The sequence below is a fragment of the Phalaenopsis equestris genome, unplaced genomic scaffold (genome assembly GCF_001263595.1).
Source record: "Phalaenopsis equestris unplaced genomic scaffold, ASM126359v1 Scaffold000002, whole genome shotgun sequence".
Taxonomy (NCBI): domain Eukaryota; kingdom Viridiplantae; phylum Streptophyta; class Magnoliopsida; order Asparagales; family Orchidaceae; genus Phalaenopsis; species Phalaenopsis equestris.
The window spans coordinates 72,125,702-72,146,489 of record NW_018164444.1 but is presented as its reverse complement, the minus strand read 5'-3'; the positions used below and the strand labels follow the sequence as shown (position 1 = coordinate 72,146,489).

Below are 20,788 nucleotides of genomic sequence, written 5' to 3'. Positions count from 1 at the left end.
GGGGGGGGGGAATTTTAGTAAGATTGTATTTTTAATATCTTCTATTTTACTAGTTTCTATTTTTAGAATTTACCTTTGTTGATATGTTATATTTCATGTTTCATTCTTTTAGTATGGGGAGTTATGGTTGATTTTTATGGTTTTCCTAATGTGAGGGCCAGCTCTCTTTTTAGCTTGTAATCATTTTCTATGAAATTGAAGAGGAATTATTATTTTCTCTCCCAAAACCTACAACACACACACAAATATATATATATATATATATATATATATATAGATATATTTCAAAATGTATGTCTAGAGTTTATTATACGAGCCTCCAACCACGCCTAATGTGCCTAACAATTTGAGTACCACCTTCTTAAGTTCAACTGTGCTAGAGGAGATTCGAATCCCCGACCTGAGGGGTCTTATACTGTGGATGCCAACCAATAGGCCGGGGTACACAAATAATTAATTTAGTAGCAACACCTTTTTTATGACATGGAGGTTTTCCTCCAAAAGCTGAACCTGTTTGGCTCGAACCGGTTTAGTTGAGAGGGGCTGAGCTGGCCCTCCTCCCCTCTTTTCATTAGCTAGGAAATTTCTCGCCCTCTTATTTTTATTTTCTGCCCATCCCACTTTTTTTATACGTGCTTTTAGGTCTGATTTCAGATTTTTGAGGACAGCCGCTGACATCCTGTTTTCTTCATCGAGGGCCCCATCCAACGGTTAGGGTGGTGCCCCGGTTGTATCCCTCTCCCCTGTGGTGGTTGTATCTCCGAACCCTTCTCCGACTTCCAGCTGTACTTCCCACAGATCGTCTCCCACTGCCCTCATCCAGCTACTGTTTTCCTTCAGCCTTCCTGTCGACTTCCTCCAGCACCTACCGTCCACCAGCATCCCAGATTTTCCCAGCAGCCTCTGCCGCATCCCAGGTTCCACTACTTCTGCAGACTCCCCACTCCCATAACTTCCCTGTCCAGCAGCAAGCCAAAATTTCTCCTTCCTGCTCAGCCACCGAAGTCCCCAACAATCTGCTGTTACCGTTTTCCTGCATTACCTGTGTAGCCATGAACCTCTCCCCCTCCCTTTTGTTACCGTAAGGCCATCTAGGGCCTCCACCTCTTTCTCCTGCCACCCTCCTTTTCTCTGCTGTCAGCCAATTGCAGCCTAACAACAATTCCTTTCCTCCTACAGCCCAACTCCAATAGCCCAACAGCAGCCTTCACCCTTTCCTTCCCCTCTACAGTCCAATCTACAGCCCCACAGGGGCCCTTCCCCAGTTCCTTCTCCAGTCTAACCCTATTCAGTCTAACCACAGCTCTCCCTCTTTTATTCCCCATTGCAGTCTGAACCCGTACAACCCCTCCTAACCTTCTTGCTGCCATGTCCCTCCACCCCACATACAACCACAACACAACATGCCGATCGACGTGCTTGCTTTGTGTTTGTATCGTGTTTTTTTATTGCAAGTGTCGTCGTTTGTAATCCTTTCAAATTCAACAATAATATTATTATTTCTGTTTTGGTTTAGGTTTAACTGTGGTATCATTTTGTCAATCTTTTTAATATTTATTTTTAAACTTCTGATAGATTATGGTTTCACCTAATTTTTTTTGCATTTTCTCTTTTCTATTTAGTTTCTGCTGCCAATACTTTTTTTTACTTCTAGTTATTGTTTCCAGTAATTATCTGGTTTTTTCATTCAAAGTTATTAATAGTTATGTAGTAAATTCACTCTTAATTTAGACTTTAACCATTGCGAGCTTTGTACGACGTGAAGTTGCAGGAAGTCATTTGTTGGCAATGTCATAGCCAACCATTGCCTATTCCTCAAAATCAGGCAATTGTGGCACACCACGTATGGATCACAACAAACGAGTCTGTTCATGGTGTGTTGCTTATGAGAAATTCTCTGCTAGTAAATTTTAAATTTGGGCTCGTTGCAAGATTTCTTTCCCAAGTCTTATCAGTATTCATAGATTTCACGTTAACTCTCAGCATTTTTCATTACGTCTGAGGACCAATAATGATGATTTTGAGAGCAGAATATTTGTTAAAGATAAACTTGAAAAAGACAATTTTCTTTAAGTTGTTTTGTTGCATTATCTGGTATAGGAATGTGCATAGCTGCTAAACATGATTATGCCATAAAATTTGAGAAAATGTTTCATAAACATTTGCTTCTAAGTTCATATTACTTCACATCTTATGTTAATCTAGTGAAGTTGGAGTCTTGATTTGTAAAATGACACATTTAGTTTAAAGTTACGCTTTCTGTTTTACTGTTGACTGTGTTTTCTCAGATTAGACATGGCGAAGCTGTGGGAATTATTGGTCCTTCCGGAACTGGTAAATCCACAGTGCTCAAGATCATGGCCGGATTACTAGCTCCAGACAAGGTATTGATCATAAATGAGAAAAGTTTGAAAATGATCACCTGACTTTTTTCATGGTTCTATTTTAGTCCCATGGATTATAGAAGTGTCAATTTAATCCCTACTCTTCTAATATGGATTAAAATATTCCGTGAGGATTATTTTAGTCTCCATTAAAATAATCTGGGCTCTTATTTAGCACTTTATAAATGCTGGGACTAAAATGGTCCTATTTAAATAGTCATGGGACTATTTTGGCACTTCACTCAATCATAAATAATGCTATCTGCGTTAAAATGCCCTATTATAGTGCCATGATATGCTCTTACAGTTTTTTCTTCTTGTTTGTCACCTTTGATTTTTGGATATAATTGGACCTCCACTTTAGAGATCAAAGATACTATGACTCAACCAATTGATTGGTGATTGCTCTTTAATCGTTTAATTTGGCTGTTTTGATAGTGTGTTTTATTTTTGCTACTTATTCATTCACCAGGGGGAAGTTCTTATATGTGGAAGGAAAAGACATGGATTAGTTGACGACGAGGAGATAGCAGGTCTTCGAATCGGCTTGGTATGCTTTGTTTTAACTCACTTGAACTTATAAGTCCTTTGTTTTTTAATTGTGGCCATAATATCTAATCTTCCACATTCCCACCACACGCACCCACCCCCAACCCCTCAACTTGATAGTTAGTCATGTGCAATAAATAGCTACAGAACATAATCTGTTTGAATATTTTTACTCTACAATCACGTTTATTTAAAATCACCGTAAAATTTATCCTTTCTATTGAACTCCTAACCAATTTTCATGTGGTTATTTCCTTGGTCTTTCCTAAATACATTCTTTTCTGAGTAATATTCTCTTGCTAAGGTTACCCACCAATACAACCATGATATCTACATGCATATTCTTTTTTGTAAGAGATTAACGATATCAGCAGTCAAAATGAACTTTTAGCTGATGAATGGTTTGATGCTTTATTGCTAGAATTGACGCTTGCTTTCTGTTTCCTCCATGTTTAAACCTTTCATCTCTCTTGAATGTTGTTTTTTTTTTGCCGTTAATGCTATAACTGTCCTTATAGAGTAAGCCTTACTGTTTACCATTAAGTGCAAAAATAGAAGTATTGATCAATTAACTTATTGAAGTCAGTTATATCTGCAAGTTCATTCTTCTAATCATTAGCAGATAGCTTTAAAAAAAAAAAAAACATTGGCCGACGCTTCATTCAAGTACAAATTAAAAATGAGAAGTGTAGATTTAGTACTAGAGTTTATAAGTGTCAATTTAGTCCCAGGCTTTTTTAATGGGTTTTCCTATTTCATCCCATGTTAAAAAAATATGTCGATTAATTTGAGATTTTTGTACACTCTGGGACTATTTTGACACATCACTCAATTAAAAATAGGCGCAAGCCTAGGTGGTATTGTTGTAACAAAGTTCTCAGCTTATGTTGCTGGTTCAATCTTATTGACTAATTATAGCTCTTAACTTTTGTTGCTGGTTCACTTTTATTTATTAATTCTTTTGTTCATTATTATTTATCCAGGTTTTTCAGAGTGCAGCACTTTTTGATTCACTTACAGTTCGTGAGAATGTTGGTTTCCAGCTGTAAGAGATGCTCTATTCTTTTGTCATATTCAACAGTCCAAATTCTATAGCCTTTAGCTTTAGGTTCAGGGCAGAGCCTTCATACAGATAAGCACTTCTAATGATAACTATTTCTTGTTTTTATTTTGTTTCAAGGTATGAAAATTCAAGGATGCTACACGATAAAATAGCTGAGCTTGTCAAGGAAAATCTGGCTGCTGTTGGGCTCAAGGTATCCTAAAATAATTGCCACAAGTTTCTTTATTTCTCTTGTTTTTCTATGTTTTAACGGAATTATAGGTAAAGTTTTATGAATAATAGGATATATTTTTATGAACCTTTAAGAATATCTTTCATGAAAGAATTGTAGGCAGAAAATAATTTGCTTGTTTTTGTTTGTTATTTCCCAAATTCATTGAACTAGCTTCACATTAGTTGTACTTGAACTAGTAAGCAGCTTATTTACATTGATAATGTTTATGGCGGTGTAATTACATCTGCTCTTCTTTAAGTGAATCCATAAAAAGGTGTTTGTCAATATAAAACATTTTGTTTTGTTTCCTTCCATATAGAGATTTTTTTTTCCTGAAGTTGCTTTTAATGGAAAAATAAAAGTGAATGGTAGTAGGGATCCTTGCAATGTTTTCAGTTGCTTTATGCCCATATTTATTTTCTTTGTGGAAATCTATCTGCACTAAATGCAGCTTGAAAAATATCTAATCATCTGAAGTATGGATATTTTTGTCAAGACAAATACTAGAATTGATGAAGGATGGGCTTGTAAAATCAGACAACATATAGATGTAGTCTATTAAACTCTGTAGAACATTCTATTATGAGGCTTCCCCTTGAATTTTCAACTTTCATTGAAATTGCTCATGTATGATGATGAGTTTTCTAAGCTAGCACTGCGACTTCATAGCTAAAACTTAGTAAGACAGTGCATGTATTGATTTCAATTTTTTTAAGACTTGCTTGGGATCATTTTTGCTTGTCTTTAAAAACAAATTGTTTAGTGCATTTTTATTTTTTAAAAATAAACAATCTATTTTTAAAAGTAGGTAAAATAATATTCAGGTGTTTTGAGTGTTTATAAAAAATAACTACAATATCAAACATATTTTATTTTAATTCAAGACATAAACAAAATACAACAAAAACAACAACTACAACAAAGCCTTTATCCCACTAAGTGGGTCTGCTACATGAATCCTTTGCATATTTTCATTTAATTTTAATAAATTATGACCATTTTTTATGCAACATGCCCAAGTCCGTTTAGGTTTACCTCTACCTTTCTTTACATAATTCAAATCTAAAACATCTAAACTCCCAACCAGATCATCATACTGTCCACATTTAATGTGACAAAGCCATCTAAGATGACTCTCTAATCTTATCTACTGCTGGAGCTACACTAAATCTTTTACGGATACATTTGTTTCACATTTTATCTCTAATTGTCGAATGTGACATACAACTTAGCATTATGTGGAGGACATTAGCCATGTTTTAAAAGCTTTACATTGGTTTATTATAATATAGTAAGGTATGATAGAGTTGTTTTTAGTTTTTATTTTGGTCCTGTAGTTTATTTGTTGTAAATTTTCTCTTAAATCTCTTCAGGGGGTGGAGGATAGGTTGCCTTCTGAGCTATCTGGAGGCATGAAGAAACGGGTGGCATTAGCCCGATCTATTATATATGACAATACTAAGGAGGCAGTTGAGCCAGAGGTATGCTTTCTTACATTTTATGGTTACCGTCATACTATCCAACTGGAAGAGCAATGAAAAAGAATGTTTTCGATATGTATGCTTCATTTTAAATTATGCATCATCACTTAAAACGATGGATTGGAGGAAAAGTGATTTTGTTGATTAACTTTTGTATAATGGTAAAACGTAATTAATTTTTATAGAAAGCCAGAACTTAGTAACTTTTTTATCTTATCAAGAAACGTGCATATTTCATTTTAATCATGTTAAGTCTGTGCGCTAGGATTATCTGTGATTAAAAAACTTTTTGAAAGTTCAATGGGTAAATTTTTGGAATTCTCATGCTAATTCTTGCTTTGGGGAGGTACAGCTAGCATATACATGATTTGCCTTGGTTTTATGGGCCATTTGTTAATATTTTGATTTTGGGACATTTAGACACTAGCACCCAATCCCTTTCTACTTACATGCCTAACACCCAAACTTTGCTTTCAACATTTATACAACCCAAATCTTTCCTATCACATCAAAAGTACTTCCATTTTAACGTTTAAAAAGTGAAATATGCCTAGTTATGCATAGGTAAGATGGAATTGTCTGTTAAAAAAAATGAAGTTTAGGTGTTAGATATGTAATTACATAAGAATTGAGTGGTATGTGTGTAAATCTCCCCTTTTTTCCCCCGAAGCATGTAAATAGCTTTAATGATGAAACGAAATTCATTAGGTGCATATATATAATTCTTAGTAAAATATTATTTTCTTCCTTCTTTAATGTGTCCATCTTTATTTAGATTGAATAATACATCTGATTTGATCAGAGTCTCATGACGTTGTTTCTTTTGTCTTAGCTATTTAATATCTATCGCCTCTTTTCTTATCGCCTTGCTCATTATACATATTATCTAGTGATGGAACTTTGGCTTCCATTTTTTTTTTTTTTGCAAGTATTTTTTGCAAGTATTTTTATCCCTTACCCATCCTGTTCTGTTTGATAATATTATTTTTTCGCCATTCTTTGAAAACTTTTTTTTTTTAATTAATGCTCATTTCCTTACTCCACTACCAGTCCTCCATATATAAACCATAATATTTATTTTTAGACTAGCAGAGTTCCAATGGTAATACCTTTTGAGCTTTTAAGTTTGGTTCGATGCTGAAGTTTTAGTTTGATGAACTCAATATATGTAGGTACATACATGCATGCATGTATGTATATGTATAGATATTGTAGATGGTGAAAAAATTTCTTTTTTATTTTAGGCCAATTGTTTTTTTTAATTAGTACTTTTATGTATAAATCCATTACATTCATTTTTACTTAGTGTTTGCAGACAATGCTCAAGCGGTTAATGAACTAATATATGGAAGAAACTAGTTAGTAATAGATGGTAGTAATAGTTTCCAATCACATCAAGATTACATTAAGGCTATTGTGGATGCTTTGGCGTGCTCTTAATGATATTTTTAATCAGTGAGACATTTGTTGAAATAAGTGGAATATAAAATGATGAAAAACTTATTTAGAGAATAGAGGGCTTTAGTAGAACAAAAATTGAATATATCTGCAAATTAGTACCTAGTGTGATATCAATAGTTGTTAGTTAAACTATTTAGAAGATAAAGTGATCTCTAGATGTGATTGATTTATGTATTTTTGATCTATTGCTATAAAATAATAGAGTTGTAGATGAGGACATAACTTCTAAAGTTATGCTAGTTGGTTAAAATTGAGAAATGCCCTGGGAGTATTCCGTGTAAAAGAATATCACAAAGAATTTATGATAAATTTATAAAATTTTAATTGGGCTAGCTATGTTTTATAAACTTGAATGTTGGGCAAGAAAAGATATTGATAGCGAAGTTTGAGTAAATGGAAGGGAGCCATAACTTGAAAAGATAAGTTAATAAGTAATTATATTATTCAGATCGTTGGAGTAGGATTCATTAAAGCTAGCAAAAATGAACTTAGGTGGTTTGTACTAGTGCAACTACTGCTAGAAAATGCCCCATTTAGGCTTATCTATAAAATTAATATAAAAAGATAATTAGGATTGAAAAATGAGTAGACTTAATGCAATATGTATAGAAGTTAATGAAGAGGTTTAAAATCTCATGCAAAGCTTTACATGAATGAATGAAAAATAACGGTGCATAAAACTGATCTTAAGTAAATGATAATGATGATGATACTTAAAAGTAGAAAGGATAACTATTGGGGGTATCTTAAATGAGTATATGGCTCTGGTAATTTGAGCTACAAGAGTAATGCTTATGAGAGAAAAAAAGAACTCTAATGCCAATTCGTCTATATAAACAAGGTAGATGGAATGCATGCAGGAGATGATGCTAGTGGACTGAGTGACATCGAGCAAAAGTACAATTGAGCATGCATCATGTAGTAAATGGAGATGGAGCAAAGGCAGTGAGCAACGACTAGATCAATCACGAGAGAGTAGGGTGTCACATTCCAGCTGACACTCGGGGTCAAATAGTGATGAAATAAAGGCGGTCAAATCAAGCATCATTTACACCAACATTAATTTTAAATTGCCGAAATTATGACCAAGATGCATCACATTTTTTCATTTTTGATGAATTCGCTGCCAATTTATCTGTTGCTATTATGTACTCTACTCCTTTATCTGTTATGCCTTCGAGAAGTGGTCTTTATGCAAATAGAAAATGTATTATGCATGTTAACATTCATGATAAGAAGTTGCAGTAAAGTTGATTATAATATAATTCAAACTTTTGATGTCATATTGGGAATGCACTGACTAGTAAAGAATTTTGCTACGATTAAATGTTGGAAGAGGTGAGTGAAAATCAGTTTACATGGTGAAAAGTTGTTCTATGTCTTGAATTGCACAATCTTCTTTGATTAGTACAGTAAAAGTTGGAGAGTATTGGCAAAGTGGTGAACTGGTGTTTCTAGCCAAATTGAAAGTGTTGAATAAAGATGCGCAGGAAACGGAAAATATCGAAGTCGTAGAATTCGGAAAACATCAAAGTCACAAAATTTTTTGATGTATTCCTTAAAGAACCGTCAGGGTTATCACCAGAACGTAAAGTTGAGTTTTACATTGATGTGAAACCAGGTAAATCTATAATTTTTATATCTGCTTACAGAATGACTCTGAAATAATTGTAGGAATTAAAATGCCAATTATAGGAACTAATTGATCAGAATTTTGTCATTCGAGCAATTCACCTTGGAGTGCTTCAATATTTTATTTGTCAGGAAGAAAGAATGATCTACACAGTTATGCATTGATTATAAATAGTTAAACAATGTGACAATCAATAACAAATATTCTTTGTCAGATATTGATGATCTATTTGATCAGTTAGAAGATATTATTATATTTTCTCAAATTGATTTGAGATTGGGATATCATCAAATCAAAGTTAAGGAGACAGATATAACTAAGACAGCTTTTGTGATCATATATGGTCATAAGTTATGCTTTTTGGCTTAACCAATGCTCATGTTGTATTCATGGACCTAATAAATTGAATCTTCAAACCTCATATGAATCAGTTTGTTATTATTTTTATTGATAATATTCTGATATATTCAAGATTTGATGATGATCATCCTAAGCATCTAAAAATATTATTGGAGCTGCTAAGGCAAAATCAACTATATGCAAAGTTTTCAGATTGTGAATTTGGTTGCAGAGTGTTGCATTCTTGGGACATGTTATCAGTGGGCCAGGAATCTCAGTAGATTCTTAGAAGGTGAAAGCAATTGTGAAATGACCTATTCCAAAGAATGTTATGGAGGTATGCAGCTTTTTTGGTTTGGCTGAATGTTATAGGAGATTCATTAAAAGATTTTCATATATAATCATGTCATTGTCCAAGCTGATGGGGAAAGATATTTAATTTGAGTGAACTGCAGAATGTGAACATTGTTTTCAAGAATTAAATAAATATTTGTCCACTCTTCTAGTGTTAGCCATTCCAATAAGGTACAGAAGGGTTTCAAATTTATAAGGTTTCATTAGTTCGACAGTCCCGAGGTTATTACGATAAATATTATGACCCAAAGCACAAAACAGTAGAATTTAAAATCGGTGATTTTGGATTTTAAAAAGTTAGACCAATGAAAGGTATTATTAGATTTACTCATTGAAGTAAGTTGTCCTAGGTACATTGAATATGACAACTCCAATGTGATTACTTCCGGCGTGTAATAGATAAAAGTCATTGACAAAATTCAACTTCTATTAATCTAAATATTGGTTTTTTACGTAGACTCAAGCAAGTTATCTTTCAATATAGTTTTAGGAGCAATAACGAAATTGCTCATACTTGTGCCTAGATGGCCATAGAGAGTGATTTTGTTTTGACTCATGTTAATGTTCAAAATCCTCTTTCTGCTTTTTTGCAATAGGATATGGCCCATTTTGGCAATGTCTGTGGGGCATAATTTTTGTACCTTTTGATTTTATATTAATGCAAAAGGCTATATTTCACAGAATATCAGCCCTTTTGAAATCATAGAAATGATTGGTTTAGTGTGTTTCAGGCTAGCTTTACCTGCTAAAATGTTAGATTTGCATGATGTATTTCACATCTCAATGCTGAGAAAATGAGTTTCAAACCAATTTCTTTTGTGAAGATAAAATAAAAACACATGATTGAAAAGAAGCTATATGGGAAAAGAAGAATTGCGACAAAAACATCTCTTTATGTTAAAGTAAATTCAGAAATTTCAAGGACAAAATTTTTCTTTTGGAGGGGAGAGCTATAACACCCAATTTTGAAAAACCAGGTGAATATTTTGGCAATTTTAAAGCATATTCCGAATTTCTTATTCCTCAAAATTTGACCAAATCAATTTTATAATTTTACACATCGAATTAATCAATTTGATATGTAGCACCATGTATGAATTTTTAACGTGTGAGAATGTATAAAATGATGAAGTTATAAGTTTAATTACCTATAATTAATCCCGATCCTCGTCATTGTTACCACTCGATTCCCTCTCTGCACTTAATTGTGCATGCGTCGACTTGATGAATTGAACAGAGGGGATTAATTGGGATCACATTTCTATGTTGCACTTCCCTTTCATTTCTCTCCTTTCCCATCTTTGGATTTCGCTCGGATGAAGGCTCGTGTGATCTGGCACCGTAACAGGCGCAACCACGCTAACCGTAAGGCGTCGCAACTCATGATAAGACACTCAGGGGAGAAAACCATATGAATTCTGAATTCCTCTTTCATGATAATTGAGACATTCATTTTCTTATGTTTCTATTTTGATTTTTGCCATGAAATCAAGTGTTCCACTTGTTTTGTGTTGTAGCAGCTTTGCGGGATCAACCTCAAGACTGTTGAACTGTGAGCTACGCTCTCCGGTAGGTCCATTTCATGTGCAAGGAGAGGTTAAGGGGACATGAAGGAAAAGGAAGAAAGGAAGAAGAAATATAATAATCTTTAGGAAAGATATATGCAGATAAGCCTATGTGAGGTAACAAAGTTATGTTTGGGGCTAAACTCACGAGATTAGTTAAGATTTCAGAAATCTTAAGATATTTACAAATTTCAGGTTGTTTACACTAGGCGGCAAGCTCGAGACAAGCTTGGGCAAATTCGTCGTAGGGCTTCTCTGTCGATTTAGGTGAAATAATCATATATTAACTTAAAAAAATAACTCTTTTGTAGGTTTTCATGTGATTATGTGTTTGACACTATTACATTCAAAAGTTTCTACATATTATGGATGAATACCCGCATAAAATGTATGAATGCAAATTTTATTTCCTTACGATATTTTTGATTTTACTATGGTATGAATCTGATGAATATGTTCATGAAATCATTACATGCAGATATTCATTTACTCTATATAAAATGCCTATGATGAATGTGTTACATGAATTATGATTTAAGAAATGTCACAAGTAATGTTATGTGTAGACTATTATTAGAATATTTGTAAGAAAAAATGAGAGGGAATAATGAGATTCCTGACTTGGTATTCAGAAAAAGATGAAACTCCAGGAACCGATAGGATCAGATGACAACGAAATATATGGAACTGTTGGTACCATGAGAGCTATTGATAACTTATATGTTGTGAGGGCCCAATCTTTATCAATGGTTTATGTAGCCTTCATGTTTGGTGATAACTTTTAACATGACAAAATATCAAAGTAGTTGAGGCCTATACAATTATAAGTGATATTCTTATGATTAGATTGATGACTCTTATGAATATGTTTATGATTGCACATGAATGAATGAAATACTTATTTTATATATTTGTCATGATTCCTTGTATTATATTTCTTGTATTATATTTCGTGCTATAGTAGCTTTGCAGAATCAACCTCGAAACTGTCGAACTGAGAGTTGCACTCTTTGGTAGGTCCATTTCATGTGTAGGGAGGGGTTAAGGGGACTTGAAAGAATATACCTTGTATTTTAAAACATGTCTCTCGTTTCTTCTTAGACCATGTAGTTATTTTACTTTTCCCCTTTCGCTGCCAAAGAATATTCAAGTTCTCCCACAAAAAAAATGCACTCTTTCTTAACTTGTTGGCGGCTAGTTTCACCATTCCATTTGGTGGGAGGTCTAGACACCCAATGACACGTTTCATTGTCTAGAGCTACTTAATGAAATGTCCGATTCCATATTGTCGTAAAAAAATATGACAAATCCGTATTTGCTTCAAAATCCTAGCTTCTCCAATATTTCATGCCAAATCTTCGCGGTAGTAGTTCTTCATCTCATGAATCAACTTAAATTTGTGTGACTCCGTTGGATGGTCTCTTTTCCAAGGCAGCGAGCTTTTGTTACAGTTGCAGGATTTTCCATTGCATATCATCCCTAGAAATCTTTTGAACACTTCTTTATGGATTCTTCATTGGTGGCATCATATCTTTTTCCCTCGATTAGGTTTCTGGCTATTGTCTCTTCAGTGGCATGACTAGGGTTAGGGTTTGGGTTGGTGGAAGAATGTGTATAGGGTGATGTAGGATGAGAAAGAATAATTTTTAGTTAGGTAGAGGGGGATTTAGGTAACCTAGGGTAAGACTAGGGTTAGGTTGGCTCTGATAGCAAATGATACCGGAGTTAACTCAAACAATAATAGGGAAACTAAATATTATTGTTGAATTCATTCAAGGGATTACAACCACAGAAACAAAAATAGGAAATTGCAACAACCACGACACACGACACGCTGTTAGGGTGGATCTCGAGTGGTGTTGGTGGCCGATAGGGGCTTGGAAAGGGGGGTAGCAAGGTAAGGAACGTGCGAGACTGCAGGGAAACAATGACAAGTCCACTTCAGCTTACTGTCTTTGGCGGCAGAAAGCAGGAAATGGCTGCGACTGCAGGAACCAGCAAGAATAAGCTGTCCCGAGGTGCTGAAATGAGGGAGGACAGCAGCGGGATGACATTCTGGGGGTGGAAGCAAGTCCGGGAGATGAGAGGGTGGCTGGGAAGGTAAAATACTGCAAGAAAACAGTGATTTCCTGCAATTCCGGGAGGCAGCATAGAAGGAAGTTGGCAGGAAGCGATGCGGGAAGGTAGAGGGAAGTTGCGTGGGTTGGCAACAAGGCTGGGAAGGGAGGGAGGTGGCTGGAAATCAGAGAACTGCAGTAAAAAATAGCATAAGCTGTTGTTTCTGGTGGCTTCAACGAGGTACAACGGCGGGGATCGATGTGGAAAGGGTGCGGAAGGTTAGGGGAAGGATAAACACCTCCTTAGGAGTGAGATACTGCTGGAGCACCACTCGACCCTTGGAAACTAATCACCACTTTGGAACGAGATATAACCGAAACACCACTCACCCTTGGATATAACTTTAGAAGGGAAAACATGAGACACTAACGGCTATCTTGACAGAAATACACCAAAACTGAAATTTGAACCCTATAATACAACACATCTATAGGAATAACCAGAAGGAAGGAAAGGAAAGAAGTCGACTTGCTAAAAATTTTAAAAATATCGCAGGAGTGTTGTTTGGTTTGGCTTTGTGCCCATCACGTGAACCGGACGCCGCTTGCTGTCACAGAATCGCGAAAGTTCCGCTCTTGCTCATATGCAAGAGACGCCCACGTTTGTTTGATTAACTAATTGAATAAGCTTGAACAATTTTATAAATACTCGATTATTAACTAAATAAATTTGTGCAACTCTTTGTTCAATTTGTTTATGTTCTTGAACAATATTATTTAAAGCTCGCGGACAAACTTGTTAAGAAACTCGATGAACAGTTTCATTTATGGTTCATGAACATGCTCACGAATAAGCTGTAAGATGCCATTAGGCTTGACTGCCATAGATAATTTTTGTGTTATGCATCTAGGTTTATGGCGCATGCCTTAGACTAACCTAATTTTAAAGCACTAACATGGATAGCAACTCTGTTTGCAATACTTTTGATTGGATGGAAAATCAGTATTAAGAACACCAACCTAAATAATTTACCTAAATAATTTAGATAAGGCTAATGATAACGACGATAAGAAAGTATTGTAGAAACCATCGGGATTGCATGATAGCTCAATATAACCAATAGTGCAAATGTGAAAATAATACTGAAAGTCATTCTTAGTCCATTAAACAACAAGTCGTTAGTTGTATTCCTACTCGGACGTCTTATCTTATGTTTTATTTATTGTGGTGTCTAGTCAACACCATTATGTCAAATGCTTTGTTGCTCAATGTTTCACATGTAAAACAATGATAGTTAAGTTTTATAATAATAATAATAATAATAAGACAATAACGCCCGCAAAGCACTAGTTTTATTCAATCCGTTACATGAGGAACCCACCTTCAGGTACTACTATATGACGAACCCACTGCAGGATTGGATCCGATTGCATCAACTGTTGTTGAAGATCTCATCCGTTTGGTGCATCTGAAAGGAGAGAGCACCACTAATAGGCTCGGAAAGATTGCATCGTACGTTGTTGTTACTCATCAACATAGCACCATTAGAAGAGCCGTTGACAGGTATGTATATACATATGTGCTTTTTCTCTTTTCCAGTAGGGTGAATTCTAGTTATTAGCTTACAGACAAACAACGATGTGGCAGATTGCTTTTTCTGTATGACGGAAAGATTGTTTGGGAAGGAATGACTCATGAATTCACTACTTCCACTAATCCAATTGTTAAGCAGGTTAGAGGGAAATTGATTTATCTTATAATATCATCGTTTTTCTGGAGAATTATGAATGATTTAAGAACTGTAAATTACTTGTAGTTTGCTTCAGGGAGTTTGGATGGGCCAATTAAGTATTGAAAATAGTTTTGTCACTATCATCTCAACCGTTGTAGATCTATTGAAGCTGTAAGTTTGTCATGCCCTTAAACTCCTATTTTATTTTTGCTGTTACTACGGTTCAAAGAATTGGGGCGTTTACATACATACCACCCAATTCCTATGCATACATATGACACCTAAACTTTGCTTTTTTACATTTATATCTTCCAAATCTTTCATATCACATAAAAAATACCACTACTTTAACATTTAAAAATTAAAATACAAATTTTAATACATAATTAATGTGACATGACACGGGCGTCTTATTTATCTGGGCCGTTCAATCGAAAGTTATTGAGGGTCGGCTTGCCCTCTAGTCTTGGGAGTGTCGTTTCTTTTTAAGAGGGGGCTTACTCCTAGTTATCTAGGAATATATATTTGCTTTTGTTGGTGTTTACTGTTTAGTTTTTTTATTTGCTTTGGGACAGTCGTCAACATCTCCTTTCTTTACAGGTTGTATCCAAGGGTTCCAAGTGGTGTTTCGACTGTATCTTTGACTTCAAGTAGTGTTATCCTTTTTATACATTTTCCCCATCCTTCCCACATCACTCCTACATCCCCTTCATTGTTGGCCTGCTGTTGTGACCCATAAAACAAGACTTATTGTTTTCTGCATCTAATCTGTTGTTGCAGCCCAGGTATAACAACTGCCTTGCTATCCTCGCCTTCTAGTTTGCTAGCCGCCTCCTTGCTACTACTCTAGAGTTCCAAACCCTAATCGACATCACCTACACCTTATTCCCTATTATTTTCCATTATTATTTGTTTTTCAGTTTGTTGTATTTTCAATTTTTGGCTTCTATAAAATTACCAGTAAGTGAGTTGTGTTTCTTCTCACGTTATTCTTATATCTATTCTGGTATCATTGGTATCAGAGCTAGCCTAATCCTAGCTTCATCCTATGGTTACTAAAATTCACCAATACTTAACCCAAACTCCACCCAGACCTTTCATCATTGTTGATTTTTTAAATCAACGCACTATTTTTTTCTCTACCCTAAACCACCTACACACATTTTTTCCACCCCTAACCTAAACCCTAACCATGAAATCGGCAAGACAGGTACTATAAATCGATAGGGACCTTAACATGGGAGAGATAGAACGGGAAATTTGCTTGAGGATGGGACCAATGGTGTTGGTACCATTGATCGTGATAGTGATACTCACAAAGGAAAGGGGGGATAATCTGAATCTCTTCCATAGGTATTATTCCGGTGAGAGGAGGACAATCCACGACGCTTTGGGCTCCAATATTAGAAGAGGCTAATGGATGTAGCATTATTTGGAGGACATGGAGATATGGAAGTAAAGGTAGACTTATTGGATTTTGAGGATGGAATGAATCTGGATGACTTCATTGAGTGGTTGCAGACTGTTGAGATGATTTTTGAGTATAAGGTGTCAGCTGATAGAAGAGTGAAACTTGCTGCCATAAAACTAAAAAAAAGTGCCTCTATGTGGTGGGAGAATATGAAGAGGGTGAGATAGAGAGAAGGTGGGGAGCAAGATCACTACATTTGAGAAGAAGAAGATGCAGAGGAAGTACTTGACCATGCACTGTCGTTAGGATATGTTCTTGAAATCGCATCACCTACACTAGAGAGAGTTGTCCATGGAGGAGTTCATAATAGCTGACAGAGCCAGAAGAGTATACTATAGCTAGATATTTGGGAGGTCTGAAAGTCAACCATCATCAATGTTGTCCAACTACAGTCATATTGGTCGTTGAGTGATATTCAAACTTTAACACTGTAAGAGGAATGAAAGCAGAGGTAGAGCAGGCAGCCACCCGAGGCTGATGAATTGGGTGTTCAGGGCTTACATTGGAAAGTTCATAGTTGTATACTTTAATGATATCCTAGTCTACATATCTGAGAAGGAGCACTTGCAACATCTAAGTATAGTCTTTGAGGTCCTTTGGTTGGAGAAGCTATATATCCATCTGAAGAAGTGTCACTTCATGATGGAACATGTGTTTTTGGGTTATATTGTATCAGGTGCAGGCATTGAGATGTAACCTATGAAGATAAATGCTATCGTGAGTTGGACACTCCCCAAGTAATTTATAAAGCTGAGGCAATTTGTGGGGCTGACATCATTTCATAGGAGATTCATCAAAAGCTTCAGCACCATTACAACTCCCCTGACAGAGCTCTTGACAGGAGAGAAGTTTTTGTAGATAGAGGCCACTCAGTTTAACTTTGACATTCTGAAGAATTAGGTGACTATGGCCTTAGTGTTAGCACTACCAGATTTCAATCAATTGTTTGAGGTGGAATGTGATGCTTATAATGTGGGGATTGTAGTAGTGTTGAGTGATGGAGGGCATCCCATAGCCTTCTTTAATGAGAAGTGACTCCAGGATGATGTCTTCGACGTATGATAAGAAGTTCTATACTATTGTGGAGCTCTTAGTCATTGGAGTCATTACCTGTTAACTAGTGTGTTTACCTTATTCACATATCATGAGGCTCTGAGATTCCTAAATAGTCTGAACATGCTAATGGGCAGACATGCTTCTTAGGTGGGGTTCTTGGCTTCATTTCAGTTTGTACTAAAGCACAAGGCCGAGAGTCAGAATCGAGTAACAGATGCCTCGAGCCATCACCACTTACTGATCACCTTCATGCAGGCTAGATTTGTGGGATTCGAGATGGTGAAGGAGTTATACAAGGCACATGAGGACTTCAAGGAGATTTGGGACCAGTGTCGGGAGAGGCCTTAAGAGAGGCATACAAGACAATACCATAGATCTGATGGCTTCCATTTCATGAGAACAGGCTGGTTATTTCTAAATATTCATTGAAAGAGTCCATCATATCTATTAGCAAGTCATGTTAGCAGAGACAAGACCCTCGCACCTGTGAGGAAATATTATTCTAGCATAGATTGATGAGGGATGTAGAGAGGTATGTCAGACAGTGTAGAATTTGTCACCTGAAAAATATCAGGGGCATAATACAAGGCTATACACACCATTACCAATACTAGAGACTCCATGATTGAATGTTTGTATGGATTTCGTTGCGGGCCTTCCTAGGACACAACAGAATGAGGATTCGGTTATGATAGTGGTTGACAGGTTTTTGAAGAGGACTCATTTTGTACCTTGCCATAGGACCTTTGATTCATCACATGTAACTGACTTGTAATTCAAAGGAGATAGTGTGACTGCATGAGATACCAATGACCAATACTTTTGATAGGGATGGCAAATTCTGGAGTCATTTTTGGAGGACTTTATAGGGGAAGCTTGTTACTAAACTCTAGTTCAGCTCAACAGCTCAACCACAGACAAATGATCATACTGGGTGGTGAGTAGGAGTTTGGAGAATCTCCTGAGGTGCTTTATAGGGCAGAACATCAAGCAGTTGGATTTGATTCTATTTGAAGATCAATTTGCTTACAATAGATTCATGAGTCAGACTATAGGACATACTCCCTTTGCGATTATGTATGGGTGCAACCCATTCATCCCACTTAAGTTGGTACCACTTCTTTATGCTACAGAGGTTAGTGTGAATGTTGAGTCTAGAGTGCAAGAAATTAAGAGGCTGCAACAGGAGGTAGAGAGAGAGATCACCAAACAAAACAACATGTACCAGAAGCAAACTAATAAAACCAGGAATAATTTGACTTTTCAAAAGAGAGATCTTGTTTGGGTCAGATTGTAAAAAGAGAGTTTTTCTGTTGGATCTTTTGGTAAACTCAATCTCATAACAGATGAACTTTTCAACATCCTTTAGAAGCTGAATGACAACGCCTATAAGATTGACTTACCAGTATATTATAACATTTATGCTATCTTTAATGTGGCCGACCCAACTCCATTCTACGAGGAGATAGAAGATTTGACAAATGAGGTCGAAGCTCTCCCAACTCTGGGAGACTGATGCGGGGCGTCTTATTTACCTGGATCAGTTTGGTCCAGGGTTATTTAGGGCCGGCCAACTCTATAGTTTTGCACGTGCCTCCTCTTTTAAGAGGCAGAGACAGACGCGGGGCGTCTTATTTACCTGGATCGGTTTGGTCTAGGGTTATTTGGAGCCAACCAGGTCTCTAGTTTTGCACGTGCCTCCTCTTATAAGAGGGGGCCCACTTCAAGTTATCCACATAAATATATTTACTTTTGTTGGTGTTTAGAACTTTGTTTTTTCTTTGATTTCCTTTGGGAGAGCTATCGGCGTCTCCTTCTTTTTCTACGATTTGTATCTTAAGGTTCCAAGAGTTTCTTTGATTTACTTTTCCCCCATCCTTTCTCGTATCGCTCCCACATCCCATTCCTTACTTTACTTTTGTTGCTGCCTAGAAAATAGGAAATTTGTTGTTTTCTCAGTCCAGCCTGCAGCCGCTGCCTAGTGACAGCAGTTGCTTTATTGTCCTCCCCTTCCAAGTTGCTAGCCGCCTCCTTGCCACCATCATTGAGGTTCAAACTCTAGCTGCCACCATCTATACTCAATTCCCTAGTATTACCCATCATTATTTGTTTTCATTTTATTGTACTTTGAATTTTTTGCTTCTATAAAATTACTAGTGTTTGTGTTGTGTTTTTCTCACCTTATGCACATAAAGCTTCTGGTACTATGGCGTATATGTAAAAATCAAAGTTTAGGTGTTAGATATGTAAATACATAAGAATTGAATGGTATGTATGTAAATCTTCATTCAATCTAAACTTGGTAGCTTTTTGCACAGTTTTTTAATGCTTCATTTATGATATTTACATTTGAAGCTATGTTCTGGTTCAAGTCATTTCTGTAATATACTAAAGCTTCTGCAGAAGATTGCTCCAATTTGCTTTCTGAGTGGTATCAGTTTGTGCAATTCTTTTGTGGGCATTTCGGCACTTCCTAAGGTTATGAGTGTAAGAAATTCTTACAAATGTAAATACGTTAGAAAAGAGAATATTATGAGGAATGAAGAAGCCTAGCAGTCTTCTTCTTCTTCTTCTTCTTTTTTCTTTTCCATTGAAATAATTTATAACAGGTCTGAGGTTCAAGTAATATATTCTTGAGCAGAGTTATTGTCCAGAAAGGCATTGATGCTACCATTATAGTGAAGGTAAATATCTTCCCTTGTTGACAGGCATCTGCTTATGTTTGTTTAGTTGCCCAAATCTAAAGGGGGATTTACGTGAACTTTACATAATACCAAATATTTTTAGAATATTTTCGCATTAAATATCTGAATTTTTATATTTATACAACATCATTATTTTTAAATAAGTAGTTTCTTCCGCCGTAGTAGAAAGCCAGAAAGCTTTAATGGGATCTGACAAAGCCTTTATATTTATACAACATCATAATTTTAAATGCTATTATTATTATTATTTGAATCTTATATTTCATATACTATATTTAAAAAGTAATTACTATATGTTAAGACTATTATAATAATAATTATTTATTATATCACATTTAAATAAATTTATAATTTAATATATTTCAATTCAATCTCTATTCAATTTTTGAATTTTAGATCTTCCGTTCAATGTTTGGTCCAGTTTTCGAAACTGAATAAGGATTTAAAAATTGAGTAAAAGAAGATGCTAGATTTGTAAATAGCAATGTATTAAGTGTTATGTATGCGAATGGCCTCTTTTTTTATATTTTTTGAAGTATCGTCTTAGTTGTGGTTCAGACCTCAATAAAGATACTTTAAATATATGGATTTACTCGTGCAATATGTATTGATTAATGCCTCCTATAAATTATGTAGATTTACATACATGCCACTCAAATTCATATGTATTTATATATTTAATAGCTAAATTTTTTTTATTTTTACATATTAAAATTTAGAATA

General features: G+C 35.5%; 1 protein-coding gene across 6 annotated transcripts in view; it reads left to right on the top strand.

Moving 5' to 3' along the window:
- Nucleotides 1–20,107, top strand: part of LOC110039055 (protein TRIGALACTOSYLDIACYLGLYCEROL 3, chloroplastic-like) — a 32,599-nt gene extending 12,492 nt beyond the window's left edge. The window contains exons 3-11 of one of the 6 annotated variants that reach the window (XM_020744010.1): nt 2,289–2,384; nt 2,857–2,934; nt 3,917–3,978; nt 4,114–4,189; nt 5,584–5,691; nt 14,489–14,664; nt 14,749–14,833; nt 14,928–15,004; nt 19,755–20,107. In XM_020744010.1, the coding sequence (XP_020599669.1) occupies nt 2,289–2,384; nt 2,857–2,934; nt 3,917–3,978; nt 4,114–4,189; nt 5,584–5,691; nt 14,489–14,664; nt 14,749–14,833; nt 14,928–15,004; nt 19,755–19,788 (792 nt within the window). In that variant the 3' untranslated portion in view covers nt 19,789–20,107. Of the gene's footprint in view, nt 1–2,288; nt 2,385–2,856; nt 2,935–3,916; nt 3,979–4,113; nt 4,190–5,583; nt 5,692–14,488; nt 14,665–14,748; nt 14,834–14,917; nt 15,005–19,715 lie in introns of all 6 variants that reach the window. The other 5 variants (XM_020744015.1, XM_020744023.1, XM_020744030.1 and 2 more) reach the window with 5 other exon arrangements.
- Nucleotides 20,108–20,788: the final 681 nt, after the last annotated feature.